The sequence below is a fragment of the Notechis scutatus genome, chromosome 15, assembly GCF_049901735.1.
Source record: "Notechis scutatus isolate UNSWTSFEM ecotype Mainland chromosome 15, rNotScu1.2, whole genome shotgun sequence".
NCBI lineage: Eukaryota > Metazoa > Chordata > Lepidosauria > Squamata > Elapidae > Notechis > Notechis scutatus.
Genome location: NC_142023.1, coordinates 10,336,192 through 10,360,116, shown reverse-complemented (window position 1 = coordinate 10,360,116; position 23,925 = coordinate 10,336,192). Strand labels below are relative to the sequence as shown.

Here is a 23,925-nt window from a genome sequence, read left to right as displayed (position 1 = left end):
CTACCCAGCTAGGTCCCATCATCAGTGCTGGAAGTACACCTCCTTCCCTCTGAGCACTGATGGCATCACCTAGCTGGGTAATGAAACGTCTGCAAGAAAACAAGCCAGCTGAGGGAACACCAAGGATTGCTCAACTGTGTGGTGTTTGGTAGCAGACTCAGGAGCCCCCAGTGGCGCAGGGAAGCCTCCGGTAAATTGCACACCAAGGGTGCCATTCTGGGAAAACCAGGCACAGACCAGGATTGGGGACAGCTAAGCCAGCCTCTGATTCATTGTTTAGGCTTAGCATAAGAATCCAGCAATGGTGGCTTCCCATCGCTGAAGTTGTGTGGCATCCACATTGCTGATGGGGACTTTTATGGTGAACCAGAGGTTGAGCTGATGTGGAGGACCTTTTCTGAACAGAATGATAACAGAGTTGGAAGGGACCTTGGAGGTCTTCTAGTCCACCCCCTGCTCAGCCAAGAAACCCTATTCCATTTCGGACTTTGATGCCGGCACCTTCTGAACTGAGGGAGGGAGGGAAGGAAGAAAAGACCCAAGTCTCAAAAAGGTTTTGTGTTTCTGTGGTTGCGTCAAGTGCTTCTCTGTGTTGAAATCTTAGTCACTCTTGTGCAAAGGTTGCAAATAAATAGAATCTTGTACCACGGGGGTCCCTAACCCTCAGATTGCAGCCCACGACCAGGCCGTGGCCTATTTGTAACCAGGCCACGTGAATGTCAATTTGTCAATGTCAATTTGCACAAGTGGCAGGCTGACACGCTTGCACACCGCCCCTCAACTCACACGCCTGGTTCCCTTCTCTTCCCTCCCCCTGCCCCCCAAGCCGGACTCCCCAACCTGCAAAGTTTGGGAGGGGGGGAACTGCTGCTGCACAACCACCTCGGTGTAACATGCGCACACGTTTTTAATTCGAAGGGGCTCGGGTGAAAGACAGCAGCCGGTTGTCTCTTTCTCTTTCCTCCTCCTCCTCCTCCTCCTCCTCCTCCTCCTCCTCATCGCGGCTCCTGCTTTGGGGAGATCAAACCGTGCAGGATGTCCAACGGGACAGGGAAGATGATGGTGGAATTCTTCTCAGCGGCGATGGTGGTCAGCGTTTGCAGGTAGCGGAGCTGGAGGGCGGCGGGGTTCTCGCAGATGATGGCGGCGGCCTTTTGCAGAGCCTTTGAGGCGTTCATTTCGCCCTCCGCTGCGATCACCTGGGAGGCAGGAGGCCAAATTTTTTTTAAAAGGTGGTTTGTTGGCTTGGCGGCACCGATTCCACTAACCGCTTTGTTGAGCCAGCCATGGTCAGCTTAGGTTCAACACCCAGCATGCATGGTGTGCGCGAACCCCCCGTGGGTGGCTGAGCTGAAACCCCTCAGCTTCTTAGCTACAAATTTTCTTTCTTCTGTTCTCCCAAATCTGAGTTGTTTGATCTTCAGCATATCTGGGTGGGTGTGGGTATGCCCAAATGGGAAATGGGACCCCCCCACAAAAAATCAAATCAGCATCATTTCCCACCTTAGCCCTGGCATCTCGAGAGGCCTCTGCTTCTGCCGCCATGGCCCTGTGAAGCTGCTGGGGTAACTTCACATCCTTGATCTCCACAAGCTCCACCTTGATGCCCCAGTCATCTGTGGCCTTGTCCAGGGTGATCTTTAAAAAAGAAAAAGAAAGAAAGAAGAAAGAAAGAAAGAAAGAAGAAAGAAAGAAAGAAAGAAAGAAAGAAAGAAGGAAGAAAGAAAGAAAGAAAGAAGAAAGAAAGAAAGAAAGAAAGAAAGAAAGAAAGAAAGAAAGAAAGAAAGAAAGAAAGAAAGAAAGAAAGGAGGAAGGAAAGAGAAAGAGAGAAGGAAGGAAGGAAGGAAGGAAGGAAGGAAGGAAGGAAGGAAGGAAGGGTCACTCCCCCTCACAAGATGCATCACAAGACCTTCACCTGACATGACCAACACCTGACCCACCACAAGATTTTCACCTCGTATGACCCGACCATCGCAAGACCTACTGACCACACGAAGCTCTCATAAGCAGAAGGACATGGACATCCCCTTAATTCCGCTGAAGATGTTACCCAGCCTGGTAATGAAACGTTCGGAAACCCACCCACCAGCTCGGAGAATGAACCTCCACCCTCATCCGACCCTCGAGCTACAGATATTTCCCACCAGCGCCAACATGGACACGTCCAGGAAATCACCAAGAATCAGGGCTCAATTGGGAAGGGATTTCCCCAGAGGTTCGGACCAGTTCTGGCATACTGGTAGCTGAAATGTTGAGTAGTTCAGAGAACTGGCAAATATCACCTCTGATTGGCTGTGAACAGGTAGGAAAATATTTGGGAACCCACCACTGGACCTCACCCTTTCTGCCTACCGCACTGAGATCTGACCTCGGTTTGCTCCGAATCTCTCCCAAAGAAGCCACGGTGGCTGCAACTTTCCCGAACCTGCATGCTTTGGGCAATCTCCTCTCGGTCGAAGAGAATCTGAGCCAGGTCCTTGGTTCCCAAGACGTTCCGCAAGGTGGTTTGAGCCAGGAGCCGAGTGGCCGGGTCCATGTAGAGCACGTTTGCGACGGAAAGAATCGCATTCCAAACCCGGTAATAAACGACGCCGTCCACCATGATCGTCACTGAATCTTTTGTGAGAATCTAGAAGAGGACAGTGACAAGAGGGGGGGGGGAGCAAAAAGCACTTGCAGATGGTCCTAAGCGTCTTGCTTAGCAACAGAAATTCTGGGCTCAGTTGTGGTTGTAAGTCGAGGACCGCCCGTAGAGTACTTACCTCTTGGGGAGCTATATCAAATGATATTGTTCGCATATCCACCGTGACCGCGTGATCTAGGAAAGGCAAAATAAAATAGATTCCTGTGGGGGGAAAATATATATATATATGTAAAAGTGAAGTACCACTCATGCATCATCACAAAATCTCCATAACCGTAAAGCCTACAAACTTGAAATTTGGCCCCTATGTTCCTCTTGGCTTCCAGGTGCTCACTAAGAAAGGATTTTTTGAAATTACTATCAGAGCATTTAAAGGATTTCCTATATTCTGATGCTAAGGAGTTCTACTCCCCCTCCCCACCTGAAAAAAAGAAATCTCTTCCAAAGGCAAAACACAAGCAGAGGAGGGGAGGTTCAGTTTCACTTTCAGTTTCAGTTTCAGGGCACCCAGCAGCTTCAGTACAGAACAGTTGTGGTTTGCTAGCCAACACATTCCTTCCAAACAAGATCTAAAGGACTTGTGGGGGGAGGGGGGGGCATACATAACTTACCGGGACCTTTTGATCCCCCTTTTCGTATATGGCCCAGCCTAAAAACGACCAAGCGTTGATATTGCATCACAACCTGCCATGGGAAGATAGACACAGATTGACCCCCTTTTGGTGCCTTTTCTGGCCCTGTTGGTCCTGTTGCATAATGTTCAATGCAGCCTGCTCTGTATGGTATATGGCGGAATAAGTTTCATCAAGGGAGGGGGGGAGATGGAAGGAGGGAAGGAAGGAAGGAGGGAGGGAGGGAGGGAGATGGAAGGAAGGGAGGGAAGGAGATGGGAAGAGAAAGGGAGGGAGGGAGGGAGGAAAGACATGGGAAGGAAGAAAAAAGAGAAGGAAATAGATGGGAAGAAGGATTCCAAGGATCGATCGTTACCTCTATGCACGTCCAGATGGTTATGGGGAAAGTTAAAAGGACAACAATATGCATTAGGATAATGAGGATCCATTCGCACAAGCTGTAGTTTTCCTGAAAGTCCCCTGAAAGAGAAAAGCCAACAAAGAGAAAACTCTGAGAACCACCCACCCATCCCTGTTGTTTTGCCCGCCCGCCCGGAGGGTCCGCTTAGAGCGCTCATTCCTAGCTTCCCACCATGTTCAGATGAAGCAGCAGACGGAAAAGTCACCCGAAGCAGCTGGGCTAAGGAGAAGAAAAGAAGAAAAGAAGAGCCACCCAAAGACCATGAGCCTCTGAGATTCAACCCAATGAAGGGAATGAGAGATGCGTCCTGGGAACTGCTGGAGTATAAAAATACGTTTTGCCTCTTTCAACAATGAGGCCGAGTTTCCAGTCCTGGATTGGCTCTGGGACTGTTAATATTCAAAAAAAAGGAAGACAAAGAATTGTGACCTGAATGTCCTTTTGGTCTTCTGGCTGCTCGTGCAATGGACGTCTCCACGTTTCCGCCTCCCAGTTGAGCCCTGTTATTCCCCACAGCCAGGAGAAGTGGAGGTGGTTAAAATTATTCTTTTATCCAAATCATAGATTATATTTAATTTCCTCTCTAATTTGCAATTGCTTCCCCGGATTGTGTGTTTGCAATGGGGGGGGGATGAAACTTTGATTCTGTTTCTGTACGCCTAGGCAGGCCTATTGTTATAGAGATGGCTTGTGCAGACTGTTGTGTAAAAGCAAAAAGTGGTGGTTGTAATGTTGTTACCTTTGACTGTGCCAAAAGAGAGTCAGAAATTGGTGCCTTTTTCTCTCTTTTTTTTCCTGTTACAGTATACCCCCTTCTTTTCCCCTTCCTCTTCTTACTTTTTCCATGTTTTTTTCTTTGTGTTTTATAGTTCGATAAACTAATAAATAAGTTAAATTAAAAACAACAACTAAGAGTTCAGCCTGGACAGCACACAATCGACCAAAATTCTTTGATTAGATGGCAGCCGATCAATCAACCCAAATGATTGGATTTGATAGGGCATAATCAGTCAAAGTCATAGGATTGATTCGAAGGCCCATGAACAGTCGATCAAACTCATAACACTGGTTTTATAGCACCCAAAGCATCAATCAAATGGTTTGATTGACCTGAGAGCATGTAATCGATCAGTCAAAGAAACAAAGAAACGAATGAGTTTGACGTGATGACATATCATTAATCCTAATTGGTTGGTTGACTTGATAGCACATAAGCAAATATGCTTGATTGATTATTACTATGATTTGATGTAAGAACCAGTTTAAAGAAATATCCTTGGGCAGCGTAGGAATTATAGAAAGAAAGTAACGAATAATGGTGAAGATGCGTTTTTATATCTCCTGATGCGCTCTGTGTATGCTCTGTGTATGCTTCTTAGCAGCAGCAGTAGTAGTACCCCAGGGGTCCCAATGGAATCGGCCAAGCATGCAAGGGAGGCTGTGAGTTCGATCCTAGGTAGAGGCTAATATTTGGAATAGACTCTCCTGCTCGAGAAGAGGGTTGGACTAGATGCCCTCCAAAGTCCCTTCCAACTCTGTTATTCTACGAGTTCTATGAGAGACAAAGCCCCCCCACCCACCCCCAAAAGAGTTAGCCTGTCCTTTGAGATCCCCTCGAGTGGCGGCGCTCTGCACAGGCTCAGGAGCTCGCCGCGCTCAGTCCGCAGGTTAGGCGGTGTGGAAGTCAGAGCAGCCGGTAAAGATTGTTTTGAAAGGCTCCGGCAGGACAGCGGGGCAAATCGGCGGGTCTCTCACCGTCCAAATTCAGAGCGTCCGGGCTCCTCCGGACGCCTCTTTCCACGTCGCCCATGGGAGCCACCGCGCTGCTGTTGCCCAGGTTGGCGGGCGGGATGGGCAGCAACCGACAAGAGGCCCCGCGCGGGACTCCCCCCCCCCCCCGTGGCCGGGTGCGGCTCCCCCGCTCGCGCGGCGCCCACTCCGACCTCCGCTCTGGGGGCCGAAGGCTGCGGACGGTCCGTCTGGGGGGATGCAGCCGCCGCGGCCTTGGCTCGCTCGGGCTTTGAGTCGCGACGATGGGCTCCCTCTCCTTCTTCCTTCCTTCTTCCTTCATCTCTTTCTTCTCATTTCTTCTTTCCCATCTCTTTCCTTTCTTCTCTCCTTCCTTCTTCCCATCTCCTTCTTTCCTTCCTTCCTTCCTTCTCCCTCCCTCCTTTCCTTCCTTCCTTCTTCTGCTTCCCATCACTTTCCTTTCTTCTCTCCTTCCTTCCTTCCCATCTCCTTCCTTCTTCCGCCCACCCTTCCTTCTCTCCCTCCCTCTTCCCTTCTCCTTCTTTCCTTCTTCCTATCTCCTCCCTCCCTTCCTTCTCCTGTTTCCCCTCTTTCCTTTCTTCTTTTTTCTTTCCCATCTCCCTCCTTCCTTCCCCCTTCTTCCCATCACCATCCTTCTTCCGTCCATCCGTCCTTCCCTCCCCTTTTTCCCCCTATATCCATTCCTCCCTCCCTCCCTCCCTCCTGCGGTTCTGGAGAAGAGAAAGTACCCCAGAGGCCTCTATATTTCAGGCCAGAGAGAGAACACGTCCACCAGGATAAGAGATGCCTGTCAAAAGACAGAGCCCTCCCGTGCCTAATGAATATAAACTGAAGCCGCGCGATCCAGTCTTTTCTTTCCTAATTACAGCTCTGGGGCTACCAGCTCGATTCAATTACTTGCAGACGTCCTTATTGTCCAGGCTGGCCTGAGATAAAATCTAAAACAACACAGCAAGGTTTGGAAATCTCTCCACCTGGGCAGGGTAAGCAGACCCTGCTATATCTCAGGGGCCGAACAGGGCTGGGTGAGGCTAGCAGATGTTCTGCAGATGTTTTCTGCAGCTTGGAGGTGGGTGGACAAGAGAAAAACCCACCATCTAGCTTTTGCTTCCCCCTTTCAGGGTCTCCACCCTGAAACCCCTGCAAGGAAACCACCAAGCTCAGAGAGCACCACGGCCTCTCCCAATATCTTCCTTTCACGGAAAGCTTTGCCAAGGACTTCAGAAACAGGAACGCGATAAAAGAAAAATTTATTGGAATGTCAGCTGATAAACAAGGACACTTTAGAATTCAGACACGTTTTCACGGACCTTTTTTCTCTCCTTTTGTACATGATATTAAGAGCACTTTTGGTAAATGGGCTTAAAGAAAAGTTTCTTTGGTGTGTTTTTTGGAGGGGTGTGTGCTTCCCCCACTCTGGAAGGACAGCTTCATTTGGATTCTATCATTGCGAACTGAATTAATATTACCATGAAATTAAAGCGGCCAGATCCCACTTTAACTTCGGACAATATGAAGGATGCTATGATATTTCAACAGAGCTTCAGACAATTTAAAAACTTTTTCAGTATTCATCTGACAGGCCATGATCTTTCTAACCAGACCATGGGTCTGTTTTCCTGTTCTTAAATCTTTACACACAATGATTACAATTAACCACAATGCTATTCGGTTACAATTACCTCTAGTTCTGATTTCAATCAGATACCAAGTTTACAAAATACACATGCAAATATACAGAGATAAGGGGCTAAACATCAGCGTGGTACAGTATATTAGCAAAAAAGCTGAGATTTAGCACAAACACCGTACTTACTTGAGAAAGGAAGTCTATAGGGTTTGTGGGTCTTTCAGAGGAATTATTTTAAACTGGCTGAGAATGTGGAAATAGAGACTGTTGATGGGGAGGCCATAATGTTAAATTAAGCTTCCTTTCAGGTAAATGTCGAGCTTGTTAGCTTTTAGGAAATAATAAATTTAAGCTCAGCTAAAGATTCAAAGGCACCAGCCTCATTTCTGGCAATGAGACAATCTTCTTTATGGTTTTATTTTTCTGGAGAGAGAAAAAAAATCAAAACCAGGGAAAATACGTTCATCTTTTTAAAGATGGTTTAAAAAGCAACTCTCTGTTTTTATATTTTTTTAAAAATGGACATAGCAAAACCAGATATTGGATTACGTGGATCACTAAGGCAAGGAGACACCTGTGTGTAACCTGAATATAATACGTAGCTGACAAGCATATTATCTCCATAACTACAATGTGTGTGTTGTTACAATCTCTTGACAACAAGGCTGCTATGGGACGTCTAATTTCTCATATGGGAAGCTTTCTATCATGAGAGAAAACAAAAAATATATTTTAAAAAATCAAAAGCCAGAACGATTCTTTCTTTCTCTCCCTCCAAATATTTAAGAGGTAGAAGGCACTCAAAAAATCTCTCTTTAACCCTTACATACAGATTTTTTGCATGAAGGAGGAAAAACAATACACTTTCATTTATGGCTTTGAGGATTAGACGGGCCAGATTACAGAAAGAAGAGAGCTATCTTGTAAATCTAAATGGAAGAGGTGAATTTATAATTGTAATAAGTGCTGAAAAGAAGATTGGAAGTTACTTCTTGGTAACTTTTTTCTTCCTTTACTCTTTTCCTTTCTTGCACTGTTAGCTTTCTCTTCAATCCCTTTCTTCTTTCTTCTTCCTTGATATTAGTTTGTATTCGTTTTTGTCTTCCTTTTTGAAAAAGCTTTAGTAAAAAAAATTATATATGTTTGCATATAAAAGAAATCTCTCTTTAAAAGAAGAGATTCGGCCTGGAAATAAGGAGGAATTTTCTGACCTTGAGAGCAATCAACCAATGGAAGAGAAGTGGTGGGAGCTTCCTCACTGGAAGCTTTCAAGAAGAGACTGGACTGCCAGCTGTCAGAAATGGTGTAGGGTCTGCTTGGGGGGGGTTGGACTAGATGACCTATAAGGTCCCTTCCATTAATCTGTATAATTTTTAAAACAGGGAGAAGCAAAATGGGACTTCTATTATTTGTTCAGAGGGACAACACCGAGAATCCAGCGGATGCAAAATACTTACAAACTCTACGTGGTTGCAATTTCTCTCCTAGCCGTCGCTGACTTTTGCATTTCCCCTAGCTCCCCACCCAAGAGCCCTTCTCTCTTTCTGCCTCTGCTAGTGTTTCATGGACATAATCCCTTGCAGCATGTCTATGGGCAGCGGGAAGACGATGGTGGAATTCTTCTCGGCCGCTATGGTGGTGAGAGTCTGCAGGTAGCGGAGCTGGAGGGCAGCCGGGGACTCCGAAATGACGATCGAGGCTTCCTTAAGGGCCCGGGAAGCGTTCATTTCGCCCTCCGCGGCGATGACCTGGAAGGAAAAGAAAACCCCTCTCCAGTAAAGCTCTAGAACGGGGGCATCAAACTCAAGGCCAGCGGGGCCGGATCCAGCCCACAGGGTGCTTAGATCTGGAATTTTTAAAGAAGAGACTGGACAGCCCTTTGTCTGAAGAGGTGTAAGGTTTCCAGCCCAAGTAGGGGGTTGGACTAGAAGACCTCCAAGGTCCCTTCCAACTCTGTTCTGTTCTATTCTATTCCTCAACAAAGAGGTGCTTAGGACTTCAAATATCTGTTAAAAATAAAATTGCAGGGGAAAACAAACACATCCAGGCCACTAAATCCATAGAAGGTAAATTAAAAAAAAACCTGGAATGCAGTCACCCACATTCCACACTTCTTATCCCGTGATTTTTCCTCTCGGACACCCAGTCTTCCTTTCCCAATTAGCCAAAGTTAATTGTTATTTGACAAAGGGTGGATTTCAAGATTTAGAAGGATATATCGTGGAGGAAACATTCTACGTGTGAGGTGCCCAAAGTTATGCTCGGATAGATCAGACCTAGATTTCAAGACTATCCTCCTTCCTAGCAGATTTCTTTTTCTCGTGTGACACCACTGTTGTCTTCCTGTTTTCTGCAGTTGCAACAATAACCACACAAAGGGGCTTAATCCTGTGGTTTTCCTGAGCACCTGCTGAGTAAGTGACACATATTTAAATAAACCTAAGCCCTGCGTGTTACAACAGAACCGAAAGGCCGTTGATACTGCTAAATCACAGATCTGATTTCAATGAAGTTCCACTCCTATTAAAATAGCATTTCCAGGCTTGTAATCACGGCCCTGCTCAATTATGAATGTGTTTCCCAATCAGGAAAAAAATATGTCAGCTGATTAAGTCGCCTGAAAATGTGGCAAGCTTAATTTTAAAAAAAATTGTAGATGCAAGCATTTTCTGGACATTAAGTTCGGGTCAAATCCAGGCAAGAAGAAAAACATTTTTGTAGCTTCCTTTTCTTTTTTGTGGAGGAGAAAAAACACACTCCACCCAATCCAAGCTGAATGAAAATGCTGGTAGGAATAAGAACTAATACATTAAATACATTCAGAGATTTTTTTTTAAGCTGATGGAAGGAAGAAAGGTAAAGAAATGTAGAATCTTTTCTTTACTCTCCTTCCTGTCCATCGGCTTAAAAAAAAGAATAGTTGAAAAAGTTGTACACAAAAATTCTGAACAACAGACGCCAGAAATATTTGTTTATTAGTATTTGCCACTTGCATATAACCAGAGTGCAACCCACTCCCTTCTAGCACTGATGATGTGACCTAGTTGGGTCAGGAAACGTCTGCAAGGAAACCACCAAGCTCAAAGAGCAACAAGGATGCCACAATCCTCCCCTCTCCTCCTCAAACCCCACTCCCGCTATTCACATTGATAACGTGACCTAGTTAGGTCAGGAAACGTCTGCAAGGAAACCACCAAGCTCAGAGGGCTCCAGGGAGCCCTCATTTCAGTCCTGAGCTGCAAATATTCCCTTCTATGGAAGCTTCAGGTGTGTTTCTCCCCCACCCCTTGAGAGGATCCAATGAAATAAATATACACCATTACCCACCTTAGCCCTGGCTTCTCGGGTGGCTTCGGCTTCAGCCGCCATGGCCCTTTGAAGCTGGACAGGTAACTTCACATCCTTGATTTCCACCCGTTCCACTTTTATGCCCCAGTCATCCGTGGCATCGTCCAAGGTGGCCTGTTGAGAAGGGAGGGAGGGAAGGAAGGAAGGGAGTTGAAGTCCACGCTTCTTAAAGTTTGAGAAACACTGATCTAAAGGTACTTTGAATGCAGGAGTTGTGATCCTGTGTCTCAATAAATAGAGGTCATCTTTGACTTACTACTTTCGGTTTAGTGGCTGTTCAAAGTTACAACAGCACCGGAAAAAAAGTGATTGATGACCTTTTTCACACTTACGTGACCTCCATTGTGTATCGCTAAATGTCTGGAGATTCTTAGTCATCCAACCAGAGGCTGGTTTTTCTCTGAAGATGTTTCACTTCTCATCCGAGAAGCTTCTTCAGCCTCTGACTGAATGGTGGGAATGGATGGATTTATATAGTCAATCAGAACCGAAGAAGCTTCTCGGATGAGAAGTGAAATGTCTTCAAAGAAAAAACCCAGAAAGTCCAGTTGCCTCTTGGGGGGGTGGAAAAGGCACCTTTGGGATTTATGCCCATTGCAGCATCCCCGTGGCTACCTGACCGACATTCGGACGCTTGGCCACGCCTTCATATTTGTGACGGTTTCATGTGACCCCCCTTTTGCGGCCTTCTGCTGACCCAAATCAGTGGGGAAACCAGATTCATTTAACGACCACATTATTCCGTTAAACGATGGTGGGGATTCATTTAACAACCATAGCAAGAAAGACCGTAAAAATGGAGCAAGCTTCTCTGTCTCATTTAGCAACAGAAACTTTGGACTCGATTGTGATCATAAGTCAAGGACTACCTATAAATCTCCTCCCCTTGAAAAATATCGATATATGGGCGTTCCCACTTCTCCCAGAAGCCTTTAAAAAAAAAAAAGTGGTTCGTATCTTTAGGACAACCTTCCGTTCCATCGACGGATGTCCAAAGTTTTGCTTACCTGCATGCTGTGAGCAATCTCTTCCCGGTCGGAGAGGATCTGGGAGAGGTTCTTGGTCCCCAGCACATTCCTGAGAGTGGTTTGAGCCAGCAACCGAGTCGCCGAATCGGCGTTGGTGATGTTGGCTACGGCGAGGGTGGCATTCTGCACTCGGTAGTAGACTACTCCATCCACATTGACCGTCACGGAGTCTTTGGTGAGGATCTTAGTGAAGAGGAGGAGGAGGAGGAGGAGGAGGAGGAGGAGGAGGAGGCCCAGAGAGTCAGCTCTTTTTGGCCAACTCTTAATAAGACTGACGCAGCAGCTTATTTCCAAATAAACAAAGAGCGAGTTGGCTTCGGGGAATCAGCTAATTAGTCAAAGGCGTTCTGGACTGTTTCACAGTCCAAACAGTTCTTCCCTTACAGCTTTTCAGCTGGTGGAAATCACTTGTCAACACTCTGGGGAAACTCCTGAACCCGCACTGTTTTCTAGCACAGAGGGCATTACCTAGTTGGGTAAGGAAACGTCTGCAAAAAAACAACCCAGCTCAGGGAACGGACTCCACAGACAGAGAAGCCCAGAGAAGCAGGGATCAGCACCAGACAAACAATCCAGGAGAAAACAACAGCTTCATCAAGGAAATTCCAAGAGGGGCAAAAAACACATTCCTGTCAACAATGATGGGGCAAGCCACTAGAGAAAACTCCACTCCCTTCGTCCACAAGAAAACCACCAGGAAAACAAACAAGAAAGATCTCTATAAACTTGGAAACCAAACATGGAAGCCATTCAGTTCATTGTGCGCTGCCCCAATTTTCTCAGCGAACCCAGCAGAAGCAGAACAAGGGAGAGCCCAGGTGACGCTGTACAGGCCCACAGAACCAGTAGTCAAAGAGTTTGAATCCCACCACCGAACACCCCCCCCCCCCATTGTACAGCTTTGAGTTGAACTGGCATTTGGCCGCGTGGACTGGAGGATACGGGGGTGGGGAGGCGGGGAGCATAGACTATTTATATCCCCTATGCTCAGGGGGGGGAAGCCGAGAGGTCAAGGAAAGGGGACACTTACTTCCTGTGGTGGAATATCAAATGAAATGGTCCTCATGTCCACTTTGATGATGTTGTCCGTACAAGGCAAGACGAAAAAGAGCCCTGCAGGGGGGAGGGAAATATTGAATGCGGGGTCAGTGGATACACGGAAGCTATTTAATCCAGCTTCCCCCCACCCAGCCCCGTCTGCACTGCGGGCAATGCCAGAAAAGAAAACAACAACCCACCCGGTCATCAGCGGTCATCACCGGGGTCAGATTTGAAAAACCTGCCTCAATCCAAACTTTACCAGACTCCCATTTTATGGAATAATGAGAGAAGGAGGAGGAGGAGGAGGAGCGGGGGAGGAGGAGGGAGCAAAGAATATAACCATACAGAATAACAGACCAACAGAATTGGAAGGGACCTTGGAGGTCTTCTAGTCCAACCCCTGCTCAAGCAGGAGAACCTATGCAATCTCAGAACAGTGACTGTCCAGTCTCTTCTTTAAAACCTCCAGTGTTGGATCACCCACAATTTCTGGTGGCAAGCTGTTCCACTGGTTAATTCTCCTCACTGTTAGGACGTTTCTCCTTCATTCCAGGTTGCTGAATTAGTTTCTATCCATTGCTTCTTGCCTTGCCTTTGGGTGCTTTGGAAAATAAGTTGACCCCCTCTTTTGGGGGGGCACACCCTCAGATACTGGCATACTGCTCTCTCTAGTCCTTTCCTCCAGATCAGACTTCCACATGAATGGGAACTACCAAGAATTGCAGAATATGGTTTTCCAGCACACACATACCCCCCCTCCGCCCCCCGTGTACCATATTCATAACTCACCTGGCCCCTTTGCACCTCCTTTCAGGATACGCCCAAGTCTAAAAATGATGGCCCGCTCATATTCCTTGACAATCTGCAATTGAGATGAGAGGAAGCCACGGTTGGTTATTCCAAGCATTGCTTTAAATAATCTATACATCCCAGTCTATTTCCCCCTCCCTCCATCTTCACATCCAGCACATGTGGACCAAAATATAGAGATCACACAGGACCGCACAGGAATGTCAAAAAACCTTTGTTGGGACACATAGGGACACAAAGGTAATTTGTTTAGATTAGGAGAGAGCCAACTTGGTGCAATAGTTAAAGATCACACTCTTCCTTCCCACCTGTCCTACCTCGTCACAGGGGCGCCAAGTAACCTGTGTGGATTACCCCGGTGACTAGGTAGGACAGGTGGGCTCCGGCAGGAGTCCAAAGGCTCGGAAGACGAAACCTCTGGTCTTGGCGACCAGCCCAGATTAGACCCTTCAAGATTATCCTGGGACACGTAGTTCAGGAATGAAAACCTTTTCTTTTTACCTTTATGCACAACCAAATGGAAATAGGAGCCGTGACAGCCACGAGTATGAATGAAAATATAACCAGGATCCAGCCACAAAACCCGAGGCCGCCGGAACTGCCATCTAAAAGAAAAAAGAAAAAAGCGAGGTTTCATTTTACGACCGTTCTTGCCACTGTTGCGAAGTGAATTGTGAACCTCTCCCTGATGCTACCATTTCTTTCATTTCTGTTCCTTTCGAGAGGGAAGAGCAACAGCAACTTTTGGAAAATCGTAAAGAAAAAGGAAGTTTTGGCAGGAAACGGAGCCTGGATTTGGAGGGAGTGATGTTCTCAACAAAAGTTCAAGAGTCGTGGCTGCGAACGTTCAAAACCTTGGAATGAATGTGTGGGAAAAAGAAAAAGGAAACAAAAAATAAAGAGGAAGGAAAATGTTAATTAACCACTGGCAGATGCATTTTCCCATGCTAGTTCATTTGCTCTGGCATCACCCACGAACAGAGCTTGGCCTCAAACAACTCCAAGAAGTCTACAAAGAAGAGAGGGGTGGTTATTTGCTTCGAGCCCACATTTGAAAAGCCTCTGCTTAATCATGGCTTAATCCTACTTAGTTAGTTCAACAATACAGCCAGTTGCCCAGAAGAGGAATGGACTTCCCTGTATTGAATCTACTCAAGCAAAGGCTGGAAGCCCAACTCTCTAGGATGTTTGAACTGGCATTCCTGCAGAAGCCACCTTCTTCTTCTTCTTCTTCTCCTCCTCCTTCCTTCTCTGTCTCTTTCTTCTTGTCCTCCTTATCTGTCTTCCCCTTCTCCTTCCCTTTCCCCTTCTCCTCCTCTTGTCCTCCTTATCTCCTCCCCCCTCCCCCCTCCCCCCACTACAATAATATTTCGAAGCATCTTTATCAAAATGTACTAAAATGCAACCAATGCTTTCTATCCTGAAAAACCAAGGGGAATAATGGCTGCCAAAACCTGCTCCCCAAGCTACATTTTAACATTAGATTTTGGAATTCCATCAAAGCAAGTTATTACCGGCCATTTGCTTCAGGCCTAAGAGGGGAGCATGAAAAAGGCAGTATAAATTAACCCAGCCTTAAACAGGATTGCGTTTTGCAGGGTGGGCGTTAAAGAAACAATATGTTTCAGGAGTGATAAGCTATCAGCAGCAACAATCATCCTGCAGACACCAATTTCTATTAATTGTTTGTGCTGGCCAGAGTTCCCCCCGGAAAATCACTTAGCAAAGCTTCAAATGGGAACAGGAAGGTGTCGTTGCCAAGGTGGTACATATTTAAATGGACTGTAGTCCAAAGAGTAATTCTACTAAGAAGAATTTTGAGGGAGCCTGGCGTGCTACGGTTCAGGAGGTAGTGAAGAGTCAGACCCAATTTAACGACAACAACAAAAAAAGAAAGGCTTGACCTGCGACAGCAACTGCACATTTCTTTCAGGACATTTGACTCTTAAGCCAAGGAGAACATCCAATGAAGTGACAAGCTTAAATCAGCAGAAGAACCTCAATCCACCTATTTTTATTACAGTCAAGGGCCAGCATTACAAATAAAAGTATTAAAAGCATTAAAACCAATAAAAGATGAAAATTAGGACGGACAGAATAATACGTTGCAATCGGTGGCGGGTTCTCGGTGGGTCGTTTGCCTAATTTTACATGCAGCATGAACAGAAATCGGGCCCATTCAGAGAAAAAAAAAACCTATTTTGTACTGGCCGAGAAATTCTGGGGGTGAAGCCCACAAGCCTTAAAAATTGCCAGATCCCCTGCCCTTTATGAGTAATAAATCAATTAACGGAAAAGCAGGAATAATTAAAAAAAAACATTGTAGGAAAGTATAAAAGGGATAAAAAAAATATTCTTCATGAAAAGGAAGGTAAAAGTGGAATTCCCAAGCCTTCGGTTAGAAAAGCTGTAGTTTCAACACTCCCCGTCTCAACTCATATGGTTACTTTTTGTGTCCCCCCTAAAAAATGGCGGTGGTAAGTGCCTTGCCCCTCCCAAGCAGGACTAACCCTCCTTTCCTTTACAACTGCCTGAAACTGTCTGCCCTGTTTCCCAAGCACAAGGCCAGGCCCACGTAATGCAAGTCCAAAGTCTCCGAATCCTCTAGAGTTGCGATGGCCTTAAAAGATACAGGCATTCAAGGCTGTCCCGCCAGAGAGGAGCTGCAATCAAAGAACGGGGCAGCGGAAGGGAGTTGCCAATGCGCCTCTTTCCCAATCCAGAGTCAAGATAGTCTGGAAAGAAGACTTGGAGTCCTGGATTTGCCCTTTGTGGCTTTTGCAACAGGTTCGAGAAACGCTGAGGAAATTCTAAGCTTGCACAAAAGTCCTCCGAAAGAGTTAAGTTTGATATTTACAAGCCTCTCCTTCAAAAAAAGCACCTGTCAAAAACACTCTGAAGTATTATTTTTTTCCTCTCTCTCTCCCCACTTCTGTGTCCTTCCAGTAGGGTTGTCCCCAATTTGGGGTGTTGTCTGTCGGGCACACAGGTTGTTCCACTGACCTCCGTCCAACAGAACAAAATAGAGATAAGAGCTGAACAGATTAAGGCGGGGCCTTTGAAGATGAGCTTCAAGAGGAAGCCAACATATTGTGACATTCTTAGGAGTTGGCAAAAGGTTTTGGGTGGGGTGGAGATACTCGGAAGAAGGATTGGCAAACTGCAATTGTCAGAACAGCAAGGTGGGGCTGTCTGGCAGTTGTATAAGGGAGTGAATTTGTCGTTGTGCCCCGCAAGCCGCAACCAACAATCTCGGAAGGAGAACGTCTTCCAAAAGAGTTGCAGAAGGCAAACGCAACAGGTGGATTTCGGTTGTCCTCGAGAACTTCTCCTCGCTTCTTTCATGACGGCTGGTTGAGGTTGTAGGAGTTGTAGCTGCGTCCTATCTGCAGCCCTTCCTGTTCTGTTCTCAGGAGGCCCTTATGGAAACGTCTGTGGAGGTTCTCAATCATCCATGGTTGTCCCAAAAGTTTTTTCCCCCCCTAAAAGCAGCTGGACTTTCCTGGTCTTTTTTCCCCTTGGAAAATCACCCTTTGAAATGTGTCGCTTCTTCAGTTGAAGAACTGAGCTGAAGAACTGGAGGGAAAAAAACCCAAGGAAGTCCAGTTGCCTTTGGAAAAGGAACCATTGAGAATCTACCAGAACTTGCAAACATGACTGGTGGATCCTGGAGACCAGAAGGAACTTCTTGGATCTGCAGGAGATCGTCTGTTAAAGGAGCCTTCATGACCTCACTTTAATTGTGGCTGTTGTAACCATGTTTCTTGATTAAGCCACAATGGCCAGATTCCTGCACCACCCTGAGCCATAAAGTGGTTGCATCACCTTATGGCTTAGTCATTGACTTCCCCACATGCGTACAAATTATGAGATGCAGACCATCATTTGTCATGTATTAAATCTCTCCTAGCATCTCTGAGTGATTTCCAGAGAAACGATTGAGAAATTACGACATCTCTACAGGTTCTCTACCCTGTTTGCCCGAAAAGAAGATACAACTGAAAAATAAGCCCTAGGGTGATTTTTCAGGATGTTTGTAATATAAGACCTACCCAAGATATAAACCCCAGTTAAGAATGTCAGCCAGATGGATACATTTAGTACCGAATTTCCTCAAAAATAAGGCCTAACCTGAAAATAAGCTGTAATGCATCTTTTGGAGCAGAAATTAATATAAGACCCAGCCTTATTTTGGGGGGAACACAGTATTATACATGTAGGGTGGAGGCAAAACATTTCCTTTCCTACTGGGAGATGCTTTAAATATCAAATTCAGGGTTGCATGATGCTGTCGAGCACGAAGGAACCCTATTGCTCCCTCACCACAAATCAACCAGAGGCCCGAAGGTGGGCAGAGACATCATAAGGCTTCCTGCCTTTCACAAACTTTATGCTTGTTTATAAACTGGGTCAGCCTTGGAGATAGGACAGTGATGGGCTTGTTTACAACATAAATTAAACGAAAACAAAAAGCAAAACAAAACAAATAGAGTGATCTGGGGACATATCCCCTTAAATGCCGTTAAAAGTTGCCTTTCTAAATTGCATTACTAGCACTGGGCTATATTGGAAGCGTTTTAAGCTGAACCTTCAGGAACAGAATAACAAGAGTCGGAAGGGACCTTGGAGGTCTTCTAGTCCAACCCTTCAGCTTAGGCAGGAAACTCTACACCGTTTCAGACAATGGCTGTCCAGTCTCTCCTTAAAAGCCTCCAGTAATGGAGCACTCAGAACTTCTGATGGGAAGCCATTCCGCCGATTAATTGTCCTCCCTGTCAGGAAATCCCTCCTTCGTTCTGGGTTGCTTCTCTCCTGGGTCAGTTTCCGCCCGTTGCTTCTTGTCCTGCCTTCTGAAGGGGCTCTGGAGAAGAGCTTGACCCCCTCCTCTTCTCTGGGGCGGCCCCTCCAATATTAGGACACTGTTTTGCTATATGCTTGCTTCCTAAAACAGGAAAATCTCTGGGGGAACTAACTAATAACATGCCTGTTTCTTCTTAGTGCAACCAGTAGCTACACAAAGACCCTGGGTAATTAGCAACAGTTTGTTGAGTAAACAGATATGTCTCTGGAGTAACCTTTTCTTTAAAAAAACAAAAACCCATTTCCTCTATTGCTTTGGCTGTTGGCGTCCCTAACTGGAACTCCAGACGTTCTTGCTTATTCATTTTTGTTTACAATTTTTGCTTTATTCAAATGATTAAAATACAAACTCCCTCCCCAAAAGATTAAGCAGACAAAACAAAACTAGACGAAAACATTAAAAACTGGATTTGAAAAAGACAAAAACACATTAAATAGAGACAAAACCAAACTGGACAAAATCATTTCAAAAGGGTGGATTTTAAAAAGGCAAAAGGACAAAAAACAAACAAACCCAAAACCCACATATTATCTCCATTAGTTGAACCCCAACCAATCTATTACAACTATAATCCCTTCGTCTTTTGCAAAGCAGCTCCAAAAGTTATAAACTGTTACATCTTACAGGTAGACTTTAACTTACTGACCACAACTGAGCCCAGAATTTATGTTGCTAAATGAGAAATTTGCTAAGGGAGTTTTGCCCCATTTTATGACTTTTCTTGCCACGTCGGTTAAGCGAATCATCGCAGAGAGATTAGAGAGATAGATATATAGAGATAGATTTACTTTATTGGTTAGCCATATCGAAGTGCAGTGTTCCAGACACAAATTATTACTAAAATAGGATAAAAACAATTTAAAATGAAATTGGAATAAAATACTGTTTCAAATGAAATCGGAATAAAATACAATAATTTAATATATAGATAAATAAAACATGATAAAATTATATCTATCTATCATCTATCTATCTATCCATCTGAGAAAGAAAGAAAAATGGTTAACAGGTTAAATATCAGCCCAGTTAAAGTTCAAAGAACTCTGTTAACATTCTGTGACTGTAATTTACTGGTATTGCAGACTATATGGTTTCTTCTTTTCCAAAATCACCCCGATTATTATCTCTGATCGTCCAGGATCAAATTCCCTGATTTGGCTCTTCCTCCCAAAACCCTTCCTTAGCTGTTTTTTTTTTTAATTATTTTTATTATTATTATTACTATTATTAGCAAATGTTTATTAATTGGGAACTTTCCCAGCAATAACATCTCGTTCCTTGCGATCAACGTTCCCACGAGTGGCTCCTGGCAAACTGGAAGCTTTCAAGAGGAGACTGGACTGCCATCTGTCAGAAATGGTGTAGGGTCTCCTGCTGGGGAGGGGGGTTGGACTAGATGACCTACAAGGTCCTTTTCAAGTCTGTTAATCCGTAAAGGAAGGAAGGGGCATCCGGTTGGCCAAGCCCAAGTTGGCTCTGGTTTCGGCCAGTCCCAAGAAGACGGGGGAGACCCTTCTTACTGTCTGGCTGAGTCCTCCGGGGCGGTGGGGCTCCCTCCACGAATGGAGCCCGCTCCCCCCCCCCCCACGAGAGGCTCTTCCCCCGTGGCTGGCATTCCCGTCTGAAGCGCCCCCTCCCCACTTGGCCCGGAGCCCAACGGCGGGGCCTTCCTGCCAAAGGCCAGAGCTGAGATCACCCAAGGAAGAGCCAACGGCGGAGATCAATCAACCAATCAGTCAGACTAGAGCTGGAAGGGACCTTCGAGGTCTTCTAGTCCAGCCCCTCTAAGGTTTGGTCTTCTTCAGCACCCCAAAAAGACCCCAACCCCAGGGCCAAAGGGGCTTCTCCTCCTCCTCCAAGGGGCCGAGCGGGGGTTGCCAAGCCCCCCTCTCCACGTCCAGGACTCCCCCCACCCGATGGCCGCGGGGCCCAGCCAAGGAAGCTCCAGCAGCCGATCCACCCCCCCATCCCCCCTCGGTCCCTTCCCCTGCCGGCGCCCGACTCACCGATCTTGAGCGGCTCCCGCTGCCCGCGGCTGCCTTTCTCCAGGTCGCTCATCTCGCTCGCCACCCTGGACGGAGCCACCCTGCCCAGCGCTGCGCCACCCGTGACACTGCCTGGCCTCGCTGGGCGCCTCCTCCCGGGCTGCTGCTTCCCACCGCGGGCTCCGCCTCGCCCGCCTCCCGCCTCCCGCTTCGCCCACCCCCTTCCCAACTCCCGCGCCCGGCCTCCCCCACCCAGCTGGAGGAGGGCGACTTGGAGGCGAAGGGGGCAAGTCAGGGGGGCGAGGGCCGATACGGGCTCATTACCCGCTCCAGGCAAGGAAACTGGGCTGGCTGTGGAGCTGGGTGGGCTGTCGGGATCGTGGCGGAGCCGAATAGAGCCGCTTCTCGGAGGGAGATGGGCGGCAGACACACTTCATCACTAAATAAATATGAGAGGAAGGGAAGGAGGCATTTAAATGATAGGCAGGCAGGCAGGTAGGTAGGTAGAGGTAGACAGACAGACAGACAGACAGACAGACAGACAGAGGTAGGTAGGTAGGTAGATAAGATAGCCTAGAGATGATAGACAAATATATAAAACAGAGGATAGGTAGGCAATAGCTAGAGGCAGAGAGAGAGAGAGAGAGATGGATTAGAGAGACAGACAGAGAAGATGGCTTAGAGATAAATAGAGAGATAGAAATTATGTAGAAGATAGGTAGGTAGGTAGGTAGGTAGATAAACATTAAAATGAAGGAGGAGATACCTCTCTGAAGAGGGCCATTTTGGAGCATGCAGACCCTCTCCCGGAGCACTGAAGGGTGGCTTTTCTGACTGGCTGGCTGAATATTTGTTCATTCATTTCTTCATTCGTTCATTCGCTGCCCAATTCGTCCAGGTGACTCTCGATCTCCCACGCAGCCTTTCCACAAGGCCAGCCCTGATTATGAGCAAGGACACAAGGTCTTCTTATGAGATGGGTGGGTGGGTGGGTGGGGGACGCTGAGCCACTGCCTTGAAATTCTCAATTCCTGCTTCCTGGGACAACCGATGTGGTCAGAATCGTTGCCCTTTAACCGGGAAAGGAAGGGAGTGACTTTCTTCGGTGGACGGGATGAGCTGCGTCATGGTGGCACAGAGCTGGTGGCCTCACCCTCCGTCTTATTTGTATTGTGCCATCAAAAACTGGCTGGGGCTTTTATGCTTGGATTGCCCCCTCTTGTCTCTTAATTTCGCTCGTCTTCTTCCCGGCTCTAAAGTGAAAAAAAAAAAAGTATGAATTGGTCATTATCTAAATGGCTTTTAAAGCTGCATTTCCCCCTTCAGCGGGCACTTCAAGGCAGGTAAAATTACACCTGGAAGCTTTTAACACTACTAGTAGAAGGGAATGTTTGTAGCTCAGGGTTGAAAGGAGGAGCGCTCTCTGAGCTTGGTGGTTTTCTTGCAGGCGTTTCATGACCCAACTAGGTAACATCATCCATGATAGAAAGGAATAAGTTTGCACTTTCCCGCTTCTAGCACTGATGATATTACCTAGTTTGGTAATGAAACGTCTGCAAGGAAGCAACCCAGCTCAGAGCTGTCACCATATTTGGGGAAGCCTCAGTCCTCATGGTGCCATCCAGAAGGCAAGCAAATCTACTCAGCCTTTGTTGTTTGTTACTCAGTTTCCCCATACCAGTCAGTTTCAGTCGTCCCAACATCATTATGAAGTGATGGACCAGAAGGTGATTCATGTTTAATGCTCTTCTTTAGGAACCAGGTATTGTGACTCGTTTTTGGGTGGCGTCTTCTCCCGAGAGCCTTGATTCACGACTACAATTGAGACCCCCAGTTTTGTGTTGCTAAGCGAGACGTTCGTTAAGTGAGTTGGTCCCATTGTATGACCTTTCCTGCTACAGTCGTTCAGTGAATCGCTGCAGTTATGACATTAATAACCCGGTCGTTAAGTAAATCTGGCTTCCCCCTTGAATTTGCTTGTCAGAAGGTCGCAAAAGGGGATCGCGTGACCCCAGGACGCTGCGACCGTCGTAAAGACGAGTCAGTTGCCAAATGCCTGAATTTTTAACTCCTGGCGGTGGGTTGTAAGTCACTTTTTTTCAGGGCCATCGTAACTGTGAACAGTCACTAAGCAAACGGCCATAAGTTGAGGACTGCCTGTGTACCCTTAATTTTAACTGGGGGGAGGAAGTATCGGAGGAGGCAAAGAAATCAAGAAACCCCCTTCTCCTCGCCAGTGAAAGCCAGAATGAAGGAAGGAGATGCCAGTGAGAGCCGCAGCTGTTGGGGTCTGTTTTCATAAGGACCCCCGTGACGGTGGCAGATCAGGGACTTCCTTCCTGTCTAGACTGCCTTTCGCTCGAATCACAGAAGGACAGACGGACAGCGTTGGAAGGGAGACCTTAGACCATTCCAGACACAGAGCCAGAGCCCTTAGACTTAAAGACCGCTTCACGGGGCTTTTAAAGCCCCCTCTAAGCAGTTTACAAAGTCAGCCTCTTGCCCCCAACAATCTGGGTCCTCATTTGACCCACCTCGGAAGGAGGGAAGGCTGAGTCAACCTGGAGCCAGTCAGGATCAAACTGCTGGAAGGAAGGAAGGAAGGAAGGAAGGAAGGAAGGAAGGAAGGAAGGAAGGAAGGAAGGAAGGAAGGAAGGAAGGAAGGAAGGAAGGAAGGAAGGAAGGAAGGAAGAAAGAAAGAAAGAACTAGCAATAACAATTATATCATGGTGACCAAATCTGGATGCAATAGCAATAGCCCTTAGCCTTATATACCGCTTCACAGTGCTTTGCAGCCCTCTCTAAGTGGTTTACAAAGTCAGCCTCTTGCCCTCAACAATCTGGGTCCTCATTTGACCCACCTCGTAAGGAGGGAAGGCCGAGTGAACCTCGAGTCTGGCGAGATTCGAACTGCCAAATTGCAGTCAGTCAGCAGTAGCAGCCTGCAGTTCTGCACTTAACAAATGTCTCACTTTGCAACAGAAACATTTGGCTCAGGCTTAGACGAGGGTTAAACTTGCATTGTGACTTTCTGGAGTGACACAATGCACCCCAACGAAACCGAGAAGACTCTATTCTGGGTTATCACACACTGTTGTTAGAACGGATGTGCACTGCCATTGTGAAATGATGCTCCTTGCAGTTGTCCTGATGAAATAACCGTGCCAGCCAGGGCCTAGAAGGAGAAAGGCACCTGCTCTTAGAAAGAGTCATTCACACACCCTCTCTTTTTGGTTTTGTAGGGAAATCCAACGGGTAATAATGACGCTTTCACATTTTTATTTGGAAGTGATTTGCGTGCAGATTAAAGATCCAATCTAGCAAAGAGCACGGATCGGTTTGGGGAAATTCTTGCTTCACGTACGTTTCCTTTCGAAACAGTCACTTTTCTGGGGAAAAAGGCATGCGTGAGAAATAGGATTATTCATGTGCCAACAGGCCAGAAGATAAGAAATCTTTGTGGGTTGGAGATGGAGCAGGAAGTGAATGTTCCAGAATCTGATGCTGGAGGTGTTCCAAAAAAATTTTCCGTAATGATAGAGCCGAGCTCGCTGACTTGTGCCAGTTCAAATATAATCATGATAATAAGCACTTTTCCCCCCAGGTTGCACAACCAAGACAAGAAGGAACATGATATAAAAGCTGTGACATCAGTTCTCAGGGCCTGTCCCTTGCTGAAGACCTACCTCCCTCTCTCTCTCTGTAACTTTTCACATTTCCCCTTGTTAATCTTTAGCTGTTTGTTCCCAATATGGGGGAAAAAAAACTTTGCTAGG

General features: G+C 46.5%; 2 protein-coding genes across 2 annotated transcripts; both read right to left on the bottom strand.

Moving 5' to 3' along the window:
• Positions 1 to 904: 904 nt before the first annotated feature.
• On the bottom strand, positions 905 to 3,761 carry LOC113426840 (stomatin-like). The gene is made up of 6 exons (XM_087944282.1): positions 3,632 to 3,761; positions 3,256 to 3,328; positions 2,763 to 2,845; positions 2,426 to 2,629; positions 1,504 to 1,638; positions 905 to 1,199 (listed from the first exon to the last, which is right to left on the bottom strand). Exons 1-6 carry the CDS (start codon positions 3,683 to 3,685, stop codon positions 996 to 998), a joined length of 753 nt encoding a protein of 250 aa, XP_087800408.1. The 5' UTR covers positions 3,686 to 3,761; the 3' UTR covers positions 905 to 995.
• Positions 3,762 to 6,679: 2,918 nt separating this feature from the next.
• Positions 6,680 to 20,279, bottom strand: LOC113426839 (stomatin). The gene is made up of 7 exons (XM_026689248.2): positions 20,171 to 20,279; positions 13,805 to 13,908; positions 13,283 to 13,355; positions 12,483 to 12,565; positions 11,432 to 11,635; positions 10,404 to 10,538; positions 6,680 to 8,824 (listed from the first exon to the last, which is right to left on the bottom strand). Exons 1-7 carry the CDS (start codon positions 20,220 to 20,222, stop codon positions 8,630 to 8,632), a joined length of 846 nt encoding a protein of 281 aa, XP_026545033.1. The 5' UTR covers positions 20,223 to 20,279; the 3' UTR covers positions 6,680 to 8,629.
• Positions 20,280 to 23,925: the final 3,646 nt, after the last annotated feature.

Excerpts from the sequence above, each read along its gene's own strand:
- LOC113426840 (XM_087944282.1), bottom strand. The coding sequence starts at position 3,685 with ATGCATATTGTTGTCCTTTTAACTTTCCCCATAACCATCTGGACGTGC. Across the intron at positions 3,329-3,631 it reads CCATCTGGACGTGCATAGAG|GTTGTGATGCAATATCAACG; the intron begins GTAACGATCGAT and ends TTCCCATGGCAG. Across the intron at positions 1,639-2,425 it reads AGATTGCCCAAAGCATGCAG|ATCACCCTGGACAAGGCCAC; the intron begins GTTCGGGAAAGT and ends TCTTTTTTAAAG.
- LOC113426839 (XM_026689248.2), bottom strand. The coding sequence starts at position 20,222 with ATGAGCGACCTGGAGAAAGGCAGCCGCGGGCAGCGGGAGCCGCTCAAG. Across the intron at positions 11,636-12,482 it reads TTGATATTCCACCACAGGAA|ATCCTCACCAAAGACTCCGT; the intron begins GTAAGTGTCCCC and ends CTCTTCACTAAG. Across the intron at positions 10,539-11,431 it reads AGATTGCTCACAGCATGCAG|GCCACCTTGGACGATGCCAC; the intron begins GTAAGCAAAACT and ends CCTTCTCAACAG.